The sequence below is a fragment of the Odontesthes bonariensis genome, chromosome 4 (assembly GCF_027942865.1).
Source record: "Odontesthes bonariensis isolate fOdoBon6 chromosome 4, fOdoBon6.hap1, whole genome shotgun sequence".
Classification (NCBI taxonomy): Eukaryota; Metazoa; Chordata; class Actinopteri; order Atheriniformes; family Atherinopsidae; genus Odontesthes; species Odontesthes bonariensis.
The window spans coordinates 14,365,399-14,385,462 of record NC_134509.1 but is presented as its reverse complement, the minus strand read 5'-3'; the positions used below and the strand labels follow the sequence as shown (position 1 = coordinate 14,385,462).

The following is a 20,064-nucleotide window of genomic DNA, read 5'->3' as shown; positions in this document are numbered from 1 at the left end:
TTTTTTCGAGGAGATACCAAAATCTTCGGCGAAACTAATAAACGAAAGATCGTCTACATTCTCTGAACGAAGATTCTGAAAATATGATGCATAGTTCTCGCTAGAAATGCCATCGAAATGCATACAAATGCAGATGCTTTCTTAAAATGTAATGTTTTTCACAGAAAAAAGGTTGACAGTCGGCCATTTTCCTGTTTTAGCTGAGGGAAACTTGATTGTCACGTGACCTGGTTGCGAAGCAATGTAAATGAATAGGCCGAATAAAACGTGGAATTGTCACAATTTTGGGGGCCAAATTGTGACAATTCCACGTTTTCCCTTGTGGACCAACGTAGCTATAACACGTTTTTCTGTGAGACTGGGTTGTACCTCAATCTACCAGATAACTAGCCTGGGAATTCCCATGCTGCTTTGCGCTCGATTTCATTCTCACTGCAAAGTCAGCCTGGAAACCACCGCCCTTATTTTTGCTAGAGTTTGGGAACCAATCACAGAACGGGGGGGGGGCAGCAAGACGATGACAACGTCTATGCGCTACACCGAAGCTTGTAGAGCGTTAATCCAACATGACAGCGGACACAACGTTACCGTTCAATGCAGCCTTAGAAAGTGTTTCGGAGTAGATTCACCCTAGGGTCATTTGAACCGTGACATCCAGCCAAGTAGCCCACCCGAAGTTTTTCCGATATTGGCTGAACATCAGCTGAGTTACCGAGTTATCCCGAATAGCTTAGTACAAGCGCTAACGGACCCTGGTCCGTATCTCCAAAATTACCACACTAAAATCACATGTCATGACACCAAACTTCTACAGTTGTACAAATATGGTCTGTACTCACCAAACGATGCATTTGGAAGTTTGTACATAGTCCAGGAGTTTATTATTATCATCAACACAAGCCTGATAGCTTTTCTGCTGCTAAAGCTTCGTTAACGTCACTTCTGGGAGCTGGGAGCTTCAAAGTAAGATGAGGGTTGATCTACTACTGTAGACAACAAAGCAAGGCTGCTCAATTTCTCCATTATTAAAATAAATTCACAACTCTACAACATAAAAATTCATGTAGAATATAGCATATAGGCCTACTTTGTTGTCAATTTAAGTAGCTTAGAGCGCAAGTTTACTTTTATTTTCCATTTTTTTCTTCTTCCTCGTCGAATTTCTGTCGTCATCTGGTATAAGTGATACAATTGGCTATGAATCGCGCGCAAAGCAGCATGGGAAGAACCTGACGTCATTTGATAGACATTCGTAGCGCCCAATAAACGGCTCTAGGCATTCGTAAACCACGCCTCAAATACGAGAAAATGCACACCTAGTTCCCAGACCACCATCTCATCGAGATTGTGGACGCGTCAGCCAGGCTACCAGATAACCATCAGGCATCACTGTCTCTTCTGAAATGTTCTTTTATAAATTCTCCTTATTTACAACTTATTTTGAGCAAAGGTTTCTGGGCTCAGATAAAGATAGAGGAACAAGTTTTCTTTGGACCATATGATATTTGGTGATGCTTTGGCATAAGAGTGGTAAAATCTATCTTGCTTGTAGACAGCCTGCAAATTAACCTTATCATTACAGAAACCATGGCACCTTTTAATGTTATGAATTCAGATTCTAAACTTAATGGCACAGTTCCAAAGCTTGAATGGGATTTGCTTTTCATATGATAGATAACTTTGACATTGTAATGAATTAAAACCCATTTCAGCATGACGCTCCCTGCATAGGGAATTATTGCCCAGTTTTGAAAGCACTGCTCTGTACTATTTCTTATTAAGAAGCAAAATCCTGTTAACTTCAGTACAAGTACAAGTATTGTAGTCCTACATATGACAGCTTAGGGGGGAGTAAATGGTCCCTGACCAAGAGAATGTGAAGTTTAAACACACTAAAGCGTTTTTATTGACAACTCAACACTCACTCTGCCGTATCAAGTTAACACTACATATGTCTTGCATCTTAAAATCCTTATGGAGCGACGAGACGTGTCACACTGGAGGGATGTGTGAAAACAAAAGGCTGTTGCTTTTCTCTGAATTCTTTTCTGACATTAATTCTATCTTTTTGTTTGTTTGTTTTTTTGTTGACAGGCAAAACTTCAAAATCCTGTTTTCTGTATTTACAAGTGGGACACCAGATGAGTGCTGTGTTTTCCTGCTGTGTTGAAATGCACTTCAATAAAGTGACTCACTGTGCCAATAAATATTTACAGTTGTTCAAAATTCAGTGGGCTTTAGATTTTATTGTTAGAGTGTATGCAGTCATTTGTGTAAACAGTTGTTGGAATAGTGCACACTTATTAAAAGCAACCAACCAAATCCAAGCAAGAGATGTTAATTACTCATAAAAAGCTGCTGAGCACATGTGTTTTGATGTTGTCACGAGGAAACACCCTCTTTTTTTCCAGCGTAAAACCACAAGTTAACATGAGTACCAGTCAGTGGTTGATACAAAAACATCAGAAGAAAAACTTACTGGTGCCATAGAGTTTAGTACCAATTACTTCATTGTATTTGTCGATATGCAGAGAGGGAAATTTATTACAGCTATTCAAACCGACATGCTTTTAAATGATTTTAGTGTGCAAGTGTTTGATGTGTTGATTCGTATGCCAAAGCCCATACGTCAGAAAGTGTGAATGATCCCAAATACTTTCTGTTACATGATAATGAGCACGCAGTTAGTCATGAGGAGCTGTTTCCAGAGACAAGAAGAATGAGGAGTTAAAAGATGCTGTGATCCTCACAGAGTGCTGATCCCACCGTTACAGAGTCGGTCACCAATTAAAGAGCCTGGGACAGTCTGAATCCACAGAAGAGACATGTTCGTATCTACGGAGTACCCTGCAAAAGTGGATAATGACTTAAAATTCCCACATTATTGCACTTTAAAGTTACTTTCAACAAATTTAATTATAATTGTGCATGAGCAGTTTTGGGTTTATCTCAAGGGAGCTAGATTCTTAACATCACAATTACAAATTGAAATTCAGGATTATTTTTTCCCATTATCCCATTATTCATTAGTGGCCAAAACACACACACACAAGTTGGGACCACTTAGCGTTCCTAAACTGACGGCAGGGCTCTCCACTTTTGCCTTCAGCTTAGTGTGAAAGTGAGTTGGTTAGGAGAGTGTTGGCGTGTCCCATTTGTATTCTGCTCTTTGCCACCCTTTACATTTTTTTTGCTTGTCTCCTACTCTCTCTGCTCATATAGACCGTAAATTGATACAGCTGAATTCCAAGTAAAACTGCTCTCATTCTTAGCAGATAGTGCAAAACTAGTCTGCACTTTTGACTGACAATGTGTCACCCACTATCACTGCTAAAACATTGTACAACTGTAGCATCATCTTACAAAATCACCGTCCAATTAATTCAAAGACAGTTTAGATTTACAATGATCTCCCAGACAAAATGTCTCAGGAATTTTCTCATACGGTCAACCCAACTTATCACATGGACATTACTGCAAATGTGCAAACAGCTCACAGGTGGTGCTGCCTTTGATGGAGCACAGCAGAGGCGAGGAGAGGTGTTATTACAGTGGGAGAGAAACAAACCTGCGAAATGTCATTAAATTTATCACTGGTCACTGTTTGTTCGTTTTTAAAACAAAAAAAACTCTGATGGGGTCTCTAAAGCAGTTAAATATGTGGTTAAAAAAAAAAGTGGGACATGAGACCATGTGAAACGTGTGAATTGCACGATTTAAATGTTCAGTGCATGAGACTTGTGAGCCTTAACTGGCAGCGAGAGGTGGATTTGTAGAATTCTGTTCAAGAAAGACAGCGATAAACAGATGCTTCCTCCAATCACTTGCTAATACCTTCTGGCTAAAAAAGTTCTTGCCCATTCTTCCAAACAGTTTCACCAAAGAGTGTAAAATGCATCTCCCAGCATGAAAAATAAACCACTGAGGCCAATTAAAACTATATAAGTGTCTTGTTTAGCCAGCACAAAAACAGCACATTCTTTTTTTAGTGCCAAGTTATTCAACTGTTTAGGTTTGTATTTATTGCCCACCTTAGAGAAGCATCAATCCCCTAATGTAGACTCTCAGCAGTAATCTGATAATTCTTCAAGTATATTTGCTTAGTCTGATTCTTGTACGGAATGATCACATTGTAGTCTTTACATTTAGAAGATTTTGCTGACTTCTAATGAACTATATGTACTACTGTGTATGCAGCTCACAGAACACTCTGTATGCAGCTGACATGCTCATAGCGCTAAGTGAGCATTCGATGCTGAAGCACACCTTTTTAAAGAAACCTCGTCTTTGTCATAACCTCTCCCAAACCTTTCCTCTGTATAATCCTACACCAATCTTCTCAAGGTGGGATTTGTCTGGATCGATTTCAGAATGCATTATTCATTTGAGAATTTAATCAAATATCGTCTTCGCCAATCAGGCCTACCCAGACCTCTTGTAACCCTTTGTCACCTCTCTTACTATTTTATTGGTGATTGTTAGTGTCACCTGCAAAAGCAGATTATCAGCTAAATAAATTACTAGGTCACGGGTGAATTAGACGCTTGGCTGACTATAATAATTTTTTTTTCCCCCTCTGGGAAAAGTGGCTTATTGAAAGTTTTGAGCGTGAGGGGGAGAGAAAAGTGCTTGAGAAAATCCCCTTCTGCCTGCCTTCCCGTGGGTTTCTGCAGTGTAATGGTTTCCTTTGAGAGAGACACTGGTGGAAAGTGCTGATGCTTGTTGGCTATGTGTGTTTGTGTAAAGACAGCTATTTTCCATGGGTAACTGAGCCACTGATGAGCTTGCCAGCCAGGCCTGAGTCTTGCACAGTATATGAGTAAACCACTTTGAGCATTTGATACTCTGTGTGTATGCGTTTGTGTGATTTCACGCTGGGTGAGTACAATTAAAACAAATGCATTGTTCAATTAATATAGATATAATTCAGCACTTTATGATAGTGGTCCATAGCTTACCTCTTGAGTCATCACAGTTTAAAAATCGTTAATGCGGAGCACCTCCTATTCAGCTCTTTGCCTTTTAAGTTTGTCAATGAGGAAGAAATGACAATTTGTTTTTTCTCCACCATCCTTCACCCCAGAGAACTGAAAAGTAAACGAGTATTGAGCAGAGCGATTTTTTTCGCTCTGCTGTTTTGTTCTGTTTGCGCTGATGGAATTATATGATAATCAGAAATCGGCCAACACTGCACAGCCAAAGAGGGTGGGAAGAAATTTGTCCCTCCCCAGGAAGTACAAATATATTTGCTTTGATCTTATCACTATTCATGAAAGTGCACAACAAAAAAATATCCTTTCTGGATCTATTCAAGTGTTATCTCAAAGCCACCAAGGACGGATTCTACTTCCACATAAGCTGTATATTTAGTTCAAAAGGCTCCTGTTGGTCTTGTTTCTCCTTTACTGACAAATATGTCATTTAGACAAGTAATAGGACTGTGGTTTGCTTTGAAACAAAAGTATCTATGGGCTATTGCACTTTTCTCCCCATTTCCACCATCTCGTTATTTTGTTAGGTAAAAGTGGTGCGAGTCATCAAAAATTGCAGCTTCTTTTTCATGCCATTCAGCTGAAAACAAAAGGCATGGGGAGCTCCTTCTTAAATTCCTACTTACAATCACCCAGCCTACCAGCCTGATCTCATGTAAAGGCATAATTATTGAACGTCAGGCCATTTGACATGTTACTATAACAATTTTTGTACTTTTGCATTTAAGCTACAGTACATATTTCTAGGAAATGACATCCTGCCCAGTGCTTTTGCACCTTCCATTAAATACAACAACGGAAAATTCAGAAAAAACATTTTAGAAAGCACAATAACTACAAAAAAATTAATAGAAAAATGTATTCTAGAAAATATACACTAAAAAAGCAACATTTTACAAAACAATTAGACATTTGTAGAAAACAAAGCAAGATAGAAAACACGACATTACATGATGAAAGACAAAAATAAAACCGAAAACAAAACAACCTTTAAGGAAAAGCAACAACAAAGAAATGGTACAGAGAAGAGAAAATCTAAAAATGTTCCTTTTTGCTTTTTTTTGTTTTGTCTATCAGAATATAATGAATAATGAATTAATTGGCAACACTATCAGACATGACCAGAAGTAGCCTGCAAGTTTCACAAATTAAAATAGTGACATATCAGACAAAAAGTACACACTTACATACACGCACACACATTGAAGCACAGGTCTTGCATAAGGTTCTCATTATCGTCTTATAACACGGCGCATATCTACAGAGAATGTGAGAGTAATATGAAAGCAGTGCCAGTCTATTAGTAAAATATTGCAAGAACTGTCCACCCACACAAAGCTCTCATGTGCCCCAATGTGCTATTTATTTCAGGGATATCTACACAATTTGTATATGACTCCTGCACACTGAGAAAAATGCTCCTAGGCACAGATTGTATGTCACAGCCTTGGGTTGCAGCTTATAGTGTTCCTACCTGTATGTTCAGTGAGTATGCACCGAATATTGGATTTAACTGAAGTCGCTGAGGATCAGACTCGCTACATCTTCTGGGGCATCAATCTCTGTCTTTCTGCCTGTCTTGGCTGTTAACCACCCCTGGGCTGCACCAATGATCTCTATAATTGTCTCCCACTCTTCAAAGGGAGCTAAGAGTTGGTTTGATCCGAGCTGTTTACTTTTACAGCCCCTATAGCCCTGCTCTCTAAAGAAGAGAGCCGTCAACTACTTCAGGCTTGAGCACCATTACTGTGTTCATGTGCATGTGAGTGTCTGTGAAAGAGAGTTTGGTGAAGATCCAGATTTTTGTAATTTAGCAGATTCTTGATGTTATATAAGGGCAGGGAATTGTAATCTGCATATTCCCTGTTTGCTGTCCACTGCTATAGGTAAGGGACTTGGTGAGAAATACCCTGTTTTATATTGTAGGAGTTATTGTTTTAGAAATACTTCCCTTATTCTGTTAATATCCTCTATTCTGTGACTGACTGCCAGTCAGTCACAGAATAGATTTTAAAAGCCTGCTGATGGTTTACAAATCCCAGAACGGTTTAGAGGCCAAAATACATCTGTGATATGTTCAGAGAATATAAACCTAGCAGAGCTCTTAGATCCAAGGACTCAGGTCAGCTGGTGTATATGCATGAAATCTGCACGATATCTTTTAACTTATCTTGACTGTTGCTTGTCAGCAACTTTTTTTTAGTCATATTAGCTTGAACTGTCATGGGATTCTGGAAGTAGAATATTAAATAGGCTGTTTAGGAAAAATCCCGAATTCTGTAGCTCCCTCTGAAGCCTGTAATCGTGTTTGCAAAAATCGAGCGCTCCCGGCTGTTTTTAACCAATCACGTTAGGTTTATTATTTATCTATTATCTGAGCACAACAGCCACCAACCATGTCTTCCATGCTGAGCGTGAGTCTGCCCCAGCTTGTGTGCGCGCACACTGGTGTGAACTCACGTGCACAACCTCGTCCACAGAGGGGGAGGGGTTTGGAGCTTGGTAGAGGTTGGGGGAGGGACCTGAAAGTTGTATCAGTTCGAATTTTCCGACTTTAGACTCGGAATTTTGAAAACCTGCCAACGGCAGCTTTAAATGATTTTATTTGTTTCTCTTTATATTCTTTTATGTATTTTTAATGCTTCTTCCAATCCCTGCTGCAATGCTTTTATTGTATGTAAAGCACTTTGAATTGTTTGTACATGAAATGTGCTATATAAATAAATTAGATTTGATTTGATGTTAAACACCAAAAGATTTGTATTGGTACCACAACCAAGGTGGTGCATCAAACAGGAGGTTGAGTTTAGCAATATGTTTCTTGGCTGATAAATATATAACCCCACTCCCCTCTGTGTGCACCGAGTTCACCTTGCTGCATTTGTGGGCCTCATGTTTAAATGCAGAGTCAGAGGAAGGGGAAGTTCTTAACCACAGTCTCCATCAGCTCGAGCTGATAGCAGCTTGCAGTGAGTAGCTAAAAAAAACACTTACAAACTGTATGTATATCATTATATGGATCTGCCTCATCTGCTGGCATAAGACAAAATGTCAAATTGGCCGCAAGTTTGCTGTGCTATAATTCAAATGCAATACTTAAGTGTGAACAGGGGCATTTGACTGAGACAGTAGAGTCTTTGGACCTGCTACCAAGTCAGGTTTACAGACTGAGTGGAAGAAGCCTTGATTTTTATCACCTAGTCTGCAGTTGGATTTGCTATTAAAGTTTATGGATTCAAGCAGAGTGCGGGGAAAGGCATTGGTAGTTTGCCTTCAGTGTACTAAGAGCAGTCTGCAGCTTTTGCCTGCGAGACAAATATACATAAACACTGAAATCTGATCTTCTATTTAATGGTGCTTAAGCACATCTTTATCATTCACTGAGCCCTGTGTAGTACCTCCCTTGATGCTTCTGTCAGAAAACCTGGGCGTCCTTACAGTTGGCGGCGTACCAAAAAGTCTGAACCTGATGTAGTAAGCAAGAGCAGGAAAATAAGAAAGACTAATAGAGTGGTAGGAAGGGATTTTTGTGCAGGGGCAAGCATTGACAAGCTGAAGAATGTGCATGTGTGAGTATGAATGTTGAGCCTGCGTTGCTATTTCATTGCTTCTGCTGTGACAGGAGTCACAGATTCTCAAGACACTTGTAGTATAGCTTTTCATGGGATACCACAGTAGGAACATGTCTGATGCTGGGCAACGTTTCTCACGCATGACCTTATATTTCTCACTCAGTAACTGACGAAATTATTAGAGGAGCTTTCCTCGGAGAAAAAAGTGGTCTCTCAGTCGCCAGCTGTCAGTGAGTATTTACATTTCATATTGAAAAAAAAAATGGGCCTCGGTTGATACTTAAAGGCGGGGTAGGGGATCTTTTTCTGGAACATTTTTTTACATATTGCTTGAAATACTCTTCACACCCCCATTGCAACCAATTAATTAAAAGTTTTGTCACAAATATGAAAAGTTTTAGTGGCCTCTAGAACGTACAATCTAGGAAAAACAGTATCCAATCATTGTGAACGGTCCGTTCACAATGATTGGATACTGATGCCGTCTATCAAACTGCAATCTGCTCCTCCCTCCCCCTCCTTCTCCCTGTGCGCGTACCCTGCTCCGTGAACGTCCAGAAGCTTGGCAGGAAGCTAAACTAGAGCCAGCTTGGCTAGCACCTAGCATTATTAAACGCATAGTTAGCATAAACTAAATACTAAATACTAAATACGGCAACAATCGATGCTTGCTGTCAGAACAGCGCTCGTGCACCTTCGTGCTCGTTCATGTACTCTAGAGGCGTGCCTTCGGGGGGAAAGTGAAGAAAAGGGTTGGGACTTTTTACCTGTGTATTTTTAAAATGCAGCTTCGCTGGACTCAAAATCCAGGATCTCCTACCCTACCTTTAATGGAAGCCTCACTTTCAGAGGATTTTTTATCACAAAACTTCCACTTTCAGCTTATTTTCAAGAAAAAAAACGACAATAAGTTTAAGTTTTGTTTCAATACTTGAAGTCACAGAGTTTTTGGAAGGATGTGTGAATATGGTAAATTATCTTTTTTACCATACAGGAATTTTGATATGATCATCTAATTGAAAAGTAGTTGTAGCAGTTTGTTGAAGTGTCGTATTCACTTCACAGAAATAGCTCACAAGAAACTGCTGATTTCATTCAGTAGAACCTCTTCAGCCCTCGGAAAATATGGGAACTTCAGATGGAATAAGAAGATGATTAAAGGATTTTGTATGGCATTGTCGCTTATATTTCATCATAGCGAGCTGTTGTTCTCAAACAGTTGGCTAAATAAACCACCACATGCTTTTAGTACTGGTATAACTATATCATTGAGGTTCCTTTTCGACATCACTATGATATGAAGCTATTGATCAAATTCTTAATTATAATGCATGGGAACATTTGCTTTTTTTTGCTAGTCCTTGTACTCCACTTCACTTTTAGCATTAGAATGGATTTTTTCATGTTGTCATGGTAATTTACTTATATCTGACTCCGCAGTCAGATAAGAATTATCACTGAATTATGTGAGCACACAAGTGAAGTCATGAAAAGCTATGCCAATTAAGAGCCCACTTCCACAATTTTACACTAAATGATCTTACTATAGCTGAGAAAGATTAAAGTTTTTTTCTATTTTTTTTTTTTTTTAATCAAAGCCAGACCCAGAAGGCACCTGCCTCTTCTTTTTCAGTTTAATGTTTACACAACAAGACAGACTTCATTTACAGTAGATGCATTTGGTTCCTTTGATTACATCCAAAAGTTATTCATGAAAGTTAGAAATAGCATAAACAATTTATACGGCATGTAATGGTAAAAGAAAAGGCCTAAGAGAAGACATCAAAGTATTTTCTATCTTAAGAACAAATCAGTATTGTTAGAGTCAGCTAAGTCCATCGCTCACTTCTTGGAGAATTCAAGTACACGCACGCACACACACACACACACACACACGCACGTACACACGCACACACACACACACACACACACACAGCCTTAGGAGCAACATGAGTAGCATAAAAGATGTGCACAGAGGCTGCGTTTTTTTTTCTTTTCCAAAAACAGGTGCGACTGGGACCATAGACAATCATGCAGTAACTGATTACGACCATACCAACATACACCATAACCTCAAAAGTTGTGGGCAATAGGCCTTACTTAAATTTAAAAGTACCCCGATTGTGATATTATCCTCTTTTGATGACTCATATCTGGGCGGGGGTGATTATTTTTTATTTTTTTAACAGTCTTTTTAAAAACTTTTGTTTAAAAAATTGAAGCATTAAATTCTTTCTATTAATCTGTGTTGGCTATCGGACTCAACAACTAGACTCAAGACTATAAACGTATCAGCCATAACGTTAAGTCACCTTCCCAAAAGTATGTAATCTCATCGTATGTGTCCCGCCAAAAGACTTCAGACCTCTCAGGTCATGGACACTAGCCCTCTGGGGTGTCCAGTGGTGTCTAGTAAAAATATGTTGGCAGTGGATCCATTTTGTCCTCTGGAAAGTGGAGTGAAGCCTTCATGGATTGGACTTATTCCTGCGCATCTCATGAATTTTGAAGCAGATTGGGAACTGCAGAGTTTGGAGGCTGGAACAATGCCTCAGGCTCTTTAAAGTGTTCCTTGAGCTGGTTTTGAGCAATTTTATCGGTGTGTTGAGTTTGTACGGGAGAGTGATGCTGCTGCTGTTGTGCGTGTGTGTGTGTGTGTGTGTGTGTGCTTGTTTGTAATGATCAAGGTTATTCACCAATAAGAGGTCTTAATGTTGTATCAGTTTATACGATCATATATATTTTTGTTACGTTCAAGCCAACACAGGAACATGTTCTGCTGATTCCCACTCTCATATAAGCTTTTTGAGGTCAAGGTAGACAACCATGAAAAGAACTCAAGGACACTTAATTTGGGTGACAGTTAAGAATAAGAAAGTCAGGTCACTTGGCTAAGACACAACCCTGTGCTTTAGTCTGTGTTCATTCAAGTTCAGGGTGATCAGTTGTCTGAGATCCCTTGTTGCTTCAGCTACCAATGGCATTTGTTCTATCACGTTTACACAGACTATCACATTCACTGCCTACAGATTCATGTAAGGTCAATGAAAGATATGAGTTAAAAATATGGTGGCGTTCAGCTATTCAGCTATGAATGCTGCTTATATGATGCTGAAAGGGGAAAGTAGTAATAATACAGGAATGTGGTTTGCAGGCTTTACATTTGACAGCCAGAAGCCACGCACACTCTCACCGCAGTAGGCGGTTATGGCTCTCATGAAGAATTCTAAAACCAATCCCTACTAGTCTTGATGTGCTTTTCAGGAACTCACATTTTTAATGTTTGGAGATATGTCAAACATTTCGAACTTCAAAGTCCTGCATTAAATATGCCTCATTGCAGTGTGCTTGATTCCTATTTTGAAGGAGCTTTGATCAAGGATTCTTCATGCATACAGTACATCTCTATTCCTGCGAGCTTGAAACTTATTCCTATTGTAAGCTGAAATTTAGGGTGAGGCAGCAGAATTGAAAAGCCACAAAACATATCAGTAATCACTGACATAAAATGAGCAGCAACTAACTGAAAATGTGTGAATGAATTTGGCAGAAGCACTAGAGGACATAAATACTGTTACATAGTCAGAGTAAGCAATTTGTTAGCCGACTGGGAATTCATCTCGGATAATCTTTTGGCAGATATGCGCTTGTGCATCAGTTTCTGACGTTCACTTGGCACCCAGGTCATCAATCCTCATGCTTATAAAAGCAGAACTGACCTCATATTAAGAAAAGGTATCAGTGTATTTGTTGCAAACTGCGTGTGTGTACAAATGTTAAGTGCCCTGGTGGGTATGCGCGTGCATGTAGGCTCAAGTGATTGCATTTGTGTCTCATTGTGTTTGGTTGTGTACCTGCTCAGGGTGATAAGGGCCAGTGTAAAGCAGGTCCTTTGTTTTGGAGAATAAGTCATTCCCTGTGGCAGCAGGGGTAAATTAAACCCTGCTTAATCCAAGGTTCGAATACAGATTGTTAAAACCTAAGCTTGGTGTCAGTAGCATTGTTTGTTATTTATCTCGGTGTCTGAAAATGCCTTGTTGTGTTTTCTTCATTTTCCTGTCTGTCAGTTGGAGCTGCATGTGTCAGTGAATATCTGATATAAAATGTATATCTGTCTCACAAAGCCTCCTGTGTGATCCTTAAGTATGTTATTATGTGTTTTGAAGTATTTATCTCTATGCAAACACAGACACCTACACACTTACTCTGCACCATGTGGTTGGAATTCATGTTAGCTCAAGTGGCCATAACAAGTGTTTCTGTTTCCTGTCAGTTGCCTGAGTCACTGGCTGTAGCCGAGTTGTGACACACAAGTCTATCTTTGTATTCTTTTATATCTCACTCCCCTTTTCTTTGTTGCTATCTTGGTTCTCTACCCATTAATTGTCTGTCTTCCTTCCTCTCTGCCTCTTCCTCTTCTGTGTTGTTCTTCCCCTCCGCCTCGGCTGCTTGTATTTGTCGGCTCCCTCCCTCCTCACTTGTGACTCCCTCCTCCTCCTCCTCTCGTTCTTACTGGTCTCGCTTACCGTCACGCCAGCCACAGCAGCCACAGCAGCAGTGCCAGCAGCACACTCTAGCCACTTCTCAGTCACAGCGAAGGCTGCAGTGTGTATGTTTGTGTGCATGTGCGTGTCTGTCTGTGTTTTATGTGTCTGAGTATTTACAAGGCTTGAATCAGTCGGTGTGCCTGCTGCTCTTTAAAGAGCGAACAAGACACATGTATGGAGTTACTCTAATCAAGGACTGCGGGAAGATATGTGAGAGGACCGAACTAGAGCTCATTAGGAGGAAGAAGGAAGACATAGCATCACTTTTTCCTCTTTTGGTGTTTTGTACTTCAGTCTTTTTCTGTCAGACCTTCCTCAACTCTGTAGATCCTCACTCACGGGCTTACTCGATTGGATTCTGAGACCAAACTGTAAGTGGACTTTCGTGTGTGTGTGTGTATGCCAGAGATATAGAAGGATCTACTGTATATGTTTTGTGTGAGAATTGCCACTCTTTCTCATTTTGTGCTCAATATTGCTTTGCTTTGTGCATTGAGTGCATTGTCATGATATCTCTGACTTAATTAGGCTGATTAGTAGAGCCATATCTAAAGTGAGGGAGAATTGCAATCATGTAGACACGACTGACCTTTGTGGTATAGATCTGTTAATAACATAGATGTTAATAATACAAAGAATGCATATTATTCATCGAGTGCTGAATATCAATGTTGGTGCAGCGTGTCAATGAATGTTCTCTTCTTCACATATTCTCAGTAGTTTGAGTGTGAAAGCAAATGATTGAGAGAGCGTTGGTGTGTGTCTGTGTGTGTGTCACTCTGCCACCCCAAGCATGGAGAAAATCAATAGATCTACAGCTCGAATTGGACCGTTTACTGCTGCCAAGTGATGAGCAGACACCGTGGCCTTCAAGGGGTCCACAGACGAGTGCTCAGGATTGCCTGCAGATGTGCAGTCTGTCGTTTTTTGAATGTTATTGATGTTTTTCAAGTGTTTTGAGAGCTTTTTTTGTGTCAGGTTGTGGAAACCGTAGCTCAAAACTGTCTGAAAACTATGGGAAGGAGTTTCTTGAAAGTTTCTTTGTAGCTCTCAACCTGCAGGACCAATAAAAGCAGTCAAGGGAATGAGTGAGAGCAGGAGGAAAGGCAGAAAAAAAGGAAAAGGAGAGCCAGAGCATATAAGATAGGAACAGAGGGAGACCATCATAATCAATCCCCCATGATCCTGGAAGAGCATCATTTGTCTTCTTTTCTCACTCCACTCCTCCTCTTGCCCCCATCTTTCTCTCATTTTATGTGGTATTGCTACTTTGATCTTGCGTAAGAAGATAGTCTCCAGAGCTTCATTACTTTTAAAGCCTTCAACGTGAGGGGCCATAAAAAGATGCTAAGCAATGGATTTCTGAGACCATTTACCAAACGTTCTGTACTAGCTTGCGAGTAATGGCTACATGGGGATATAATGCTCCTCCATGGTGTGTAATGGCCTTTTGTGCCTTGTGCTCTGGGTTATCAGGGCAAACTGGCATTGGCTGTCATACGTCAGCACTGAAGAATCAGACGTTGTGCATATTAAGTGGTGCCTGTTGGGGATCCTGAGTCTGTTTAATTCATGAGGACATTTCACTCTGCTGCAAGAACCTGTAACTGATGCTTAGCCTTGTGTGTTTTAGTAAATTTGAGCCATTTTATTAATGTTTAATTTATGTCTCATATTATGTAACAATATTCATCTTCTTTTTCTTAGCATTGACCTTATGTTATGTTCCCTTCCCCCCCCCCCCTCTCTCTCTCTCTCTCTCTCTCTCTCTCTCTTTTTTTTTTTTTTTTTCTTTACAGTTGTGCTTGCCTGTGTTCGCTTTCTTGTGAATGGAGCATGGTGGATCAGAGCAGGAAAATGCATCTGGGGCAACATTTTACTGCCAGCATTAAGGGATTTGTATGGGGTAGCAAGAAAATGCCGAGGAGGAAATGATTTAGAGAAAGGGCAGCGGACAGGATGCCCTTTTGAAAATCTGATACAGGAGACTGCAGAGAGACCAAAAAGGGGGAGGGAGATAAAAGGCAGTGCAGCATTAGGAGGAGGAGGGAGAAAGTCATATGTAAAAGTGTGCAAAATAGTTGAATAGGTTAAGAAAAGGGTAAAAACAAACAAACAAAAAAGTAAAGTAAATAAGTTAATCTAACCCAGTGGTTTTCCATCTCGGAGGCAGGCTTCTGTTGGAGAGGAAGAGATTGTTACTGTGACTGTGCTGATGTTTTTTTTCACTAAAACTTGACTTCAATCTTTTTTGATAAGTTATAAGTTAAACTTGATAAAGGAATTAGTTGTGAACAATATTTCAACACATTCTAGCCTGTGATGACATCAAAACCCTCAAAGCTAAAATGTCTGCAATTACAGACTTTTAGCAGGAAACGTGTCAGTCATGTGACCATTGTTTTTACTCAAGAGGGTATTGCTGAGTTGTTTGGTTTCTCCTTTTTTTTAGAATATGTCCTGAGATGGCTTTTTATTCTGAATCGGTGCTATATAAATGAAATCAACATGAACTGAATTAAATCTGTCAGCTTTGCTGTGTTTCAGGGGGGCAGTGCATCTTTCTTCAGTCATGCTCACTTGACCACAGTAACCAAATGACCCAAACACTAACTCAGGGTTTAATGTCCTTTTTGATGTTTTTCACACCCCATCGGTAACCCAGCAATGCAATCTGATGTCATTTCAGATCATGAAATCGCTGCATTGGTCCATGGTGCAAAACATTTCCATTTCACAATAAAGGCTCAGAAATGTTATGGTTACTATGTTTCCTTACTCTGTTCCGAAATATGAGCGTGCCAAAGTTCTATACGTCTTCCTACATTTTTCTATCGATGGCATCCACTTTCCACATCTTGTAGTGTTTACTTGGCAACAAATACTTATAAGGAGGTTGGAGATGATGATGGAAGGGCCTAATTACAGACCTTTGTGGTGTTAAATGATAAGTGTGTGAGAGGTTACTGGTTCAAGACTTGTCCTATGCAATGTTTTCAGCAGTCATTGTACTTTACTACTTCACTTCTTCTTGTTAATCCATACCTTCCCCCAGGAATGATTCGGGCCTCAATGTGTTACAAAATTCTACATGTTAAAGCTTACAACTTTTCTTATTCTTGTTTCTGGATTCCCGTGACGTAACGTTAATGCTGCCCAATAGAATGCAACTGCTTTGGTTATGTGTGACCATCTTACAATTTACAACCATGAATGGTGACACTACTACATTCTGGACAGGTGGGCACGTTTATCAGTTGCAACAGATGCCTTTTGTAACATGTTTTTCAACTAATTGTTGAAGCAAGGCATTTTAAGATGCCTTTTTATGCTGTGAGCAATCCAGACAAGCTTTTAAGTAATTTCAAGATGTTTTTAGTCAAGACGGGAGCTTTACTGAAAAAAATTATAAATATAAACTGCAGCCCCAGTTGTCACTGCAGACAGATGTGTTGATAAAGTCAGTGTTTATTGTATAAAATGTATCGAGCCTATTTGACCGTTGCATCCCATTATCACTGGTTCTTGTAATTTGAATTCTCTTCTCCGTAAGATGAAGCATGAAAGCTTTGTATGTTCACTTACAGTACCTGATACTAATTTACATTCATTAGAAAAACAAACACGATTATGTTTTCATCCTCGGAAGCATCCTTCTGACAGCAGTGTAGAATATCGGAGAAGGGCAAAGCAGAAAGTGGCTCATTTTGTTTTGTCATTTTACCGTTCAATGAACCATCAGCAACAATGTCACAAAAGCCACGAATGAAGACACTTCATTTTGGCAGATAAAGAGTTACAAATTGTACCGTAGGATGTTAGCCTTGTCAACACACTGAAGATACTCTAATTACAATATTCTCCCCAGTAGGATGAAATACATGCACTCACCTTTCTGCACGAAGTTAATTACCTCACATTGTGTTACAGTGTTGTTTGCAGCAGTCTGTGTCCTTGGCACGGTCGTAGCCCTCCCCTGCTGTAGCACAAGTTAGCATGTTGATGGTGTTTCTTGCAGGTGCAGGAGATGTCTGTATGTGTGTGAGTATATTTGCATGCATTAAGGCATGCCCATGAGGGAGTGAGGATGTGTATTTTTTTTCCACAAATGTGGATCATCTCGTTGCGTTATTGATGGGCTCGTCCCTCACTTCTTTCTCCATGACCCAGTTCTCGTTGGCTGACACCCCTTGTTCATATCATGCCTCCAGCAAATACATGTTGTCAGAGCTCCAAGAAAGGGGAGACGGAATTACAATAGACAGAAAAACATAGCAAAGGAGAGTGAATTGTATGTTTCCGCGCCCTCTGTCAACACGATCAGTCATTTTTTATTATAATGATCAGATTGATTTCTGTCCCATGACTGAACTGTTTCTAACAACTCTATAATACAGCCAAAAGAAAGCTGTTGCCTCTTTTTATTGTCATTTTACTGTTTATTTGCCAATGAAAAACGTCATTTCACCAGCTTCTTTCTTCTTGGTTCTGTTTCTACAGAGCAGCTTCCTGGGTAGTGCCACATTTTCAGTAGGGGATCTGTTGAGGGCTAAAGATGAACGACTGACTTTGAGTCTGAGGTAAGTTAAGTGTTTCTTTGTCATTCTCATTGTTCTCTGTGCGTCTAGAGGCTAAACAGAATTTAGACCTCAGACTTCAAAGATCAAGAACAGACACGTCAACATGGATGTGACGCTGAGTTGGGAAAATGAACCTATCCACAGATGTTGCAACAGCAGGAATGGTGCAGTAGCTGCCAGAGTTGTTTGTTTCAGGGATGTAGAGTTAGCATGTGGGAATACAGTACTCTGATGTGCACTCTATTTTTTTGTTGAAAATTGGTGAGGGAATAAGTGTTTTTTTCTGAAAGGATTTTAAACAGAAGGGTTGAAAATAAAATCCTAATGTTGTTTCTGAGAGATGGGCCAATACAAAGACACATTTTTATCTTTTATGTACATTTCATTATTCCACCATAGAAGATTATTTACATAATTGTTTAATTTGAATAATCAACCAATAGATGTATGAAAGAATTTAGGAAGCTGATGTACTTTGCACAGCCACTTGGCATGTATAATGCAAATGTACGTCATGGTGATGTCATCGAGTAAAAAAAGAACGACCTGGACTGCGAGCGAGCTGTTTAAGCCGAACAGAAGCATTTTCTTTGAGTGACAATTACTCTCTCTGTGGCGGGCTTCAGGCTTTTGACTTTGCAGATCTATCACATCAAAAGCTTTAGGACACACTGACGAAAAGAGAAGAACTCAAAAAAGCATGATGTGACCACTGACACCACTTAAACAGTTTTAGAAAGTGCCATCTGTTGTTGGGCAGAGATAAAGGTGGAGGCAGATGAGCATGTTCTCAGCTCCTTATTCACTGAATGGAGAAAAGATGCAGAGTCATACCAAACCCAAAGCCGTAGAAGCTTTATTTTTTTCATGGCAGAACTTTGACCATGTTCAGTTTTGGGGAATTATAGATCAGTTTTTAGAGGATTATTCATTCCTGGAAAGGAACTTTGACAGCTTTACATCATTTCAAGGTACAGTATGTTTCATTCTGTCTTGATTTGTCATGGAGCTTAGATGAATTTATCTGTGTGGGCCTTAGTGTAACTTTTTTTTGGTCTGCCCCAAATTCTTTAGTGTATGCCTTTCATTCACACACACTGGTTGCTGCAATCTACCATGCAAAGCACTGGCCCGACCACTAGGATCAATTTGAGGTTTGGTATACCGCTCAAGTAAACTTCAAAATGTGAGCAATAAGAGTGGGGATTAAACAGCTAGTGTCTCAAACGGTCAGTATGCACAGTATGAATTCTGATTCACCAGATTTCTACCTTTAAAAAAATCTGTGGTTATTCAGAGAATATTTCTGACTGAACCAGAAAATCATTCACAGGCCATTTGATGATATGATGCATTGTTGAAACAAAGACTGCTCTGTGACTGGTGAAATGATAAAATATGGTGGTCTTGAGAGATGAACCATACTACCTTAGCTGCGTTGAGAAAGGTGTAAGTCAGAAGGGTTACCATGGGGACTTTGGATAGGATCCTTTATTTTGGGATTAATTAGAAAAAGGCATAGATGTTGTGTATGCTGCTGTGTGTGTCAGTCCAAAGTTTTGTTAGAAAGTATCAGATGTTTGCCAAAATATGTAGTGTAAAAGTCTATCTGTAGTTATTGTGTAGTGATCCTAACTTCAGCCTTGTTTCTTTGTTCCATGGAGGCACCATTTTAAAATCTGCTGCAAACAGAACTAAATTTCCACAATACTTTCTCTCTTCCTGCACATACACCGCACGGCATGTGATTGTAGAGTCAGAATATTTTATCTCCAACTGCAAACTGTTAAGAATAACTGTGTCTGTCTTGGATTGAAGTCTAATTCATAGTTCATAGTAAATATGACTGTCCCTTTGGCAATATTTTCTTTGGCAAAATTTTCTCTATTTCCCTCTTTTTCTGCTTTCTTTTGTTAGGCTTTTCATTTCCTGTAGGTGATCCCAAGTCATAGGGTATAATTGTATGTAGCCCAATTGAGCTGCAGTGAAAAAAGAGATTGCAGCCTCCTTCCTCTGTGTATTTGCACATTACAGTGCAGATTTTGTTCATGCTGTTCTACCCCCCTGTAGTCACACTCCACTGTGGTACAATATTGCCATTTAGTTTTGTCGTTCTATTCTTGAATAGAGCATGAAGTCTCATGGTACTTACAGCATTGCTGCAAATTTCTTTTTAATTGAAAAGGTTTTCTTAAATCCATATTTGTATTAAGAGATGGCTCAATCTATGTTATGTGTCTCTATCAGTGTTTTAATGGCTTTCTCAACCTGTCCATATCAAACTCAGCATGCCTGATTATTTAGGGAAGTACCAGGGCTCAAAAAAGAGGTCTCAATAGTAAACAGATGTTTGCACTCAAATCATTAAGGTTTT

The 20,064-nt window shown here is 39.7% G+C and overlaps 1 protein-coding gene across 4 annotated transcripts in view; it reads left to right on the top strand.

The window, feature by feature from the left end:
- The window catches only part of inpp4b (inositol polyphosphate-4-phosphatase type II B), a 162,780-nt gene that overhangs the window by 45,563 nt on the left and 97,153 nt on the right, over positions 1–20,064 (top strand). For 3 of the 4 annotated variants that reach the window (XM_075463122.1, XM_075463121.1, XM_075463123.1), the window contains one exon: positions 17,611–17,690. In XM_075463122.1, coding sequence (XP_075319237.1) covers positions 17,611–17,690 — 80 coding nt within the window. Of the gene's footprint in view, positions 1–13,107; positions 13,482–17,610; positions 17,691–20,064 lie in introns of those variants that run through there. The other variant, XM_075463124.1, reaches the window with a different exon arrangement.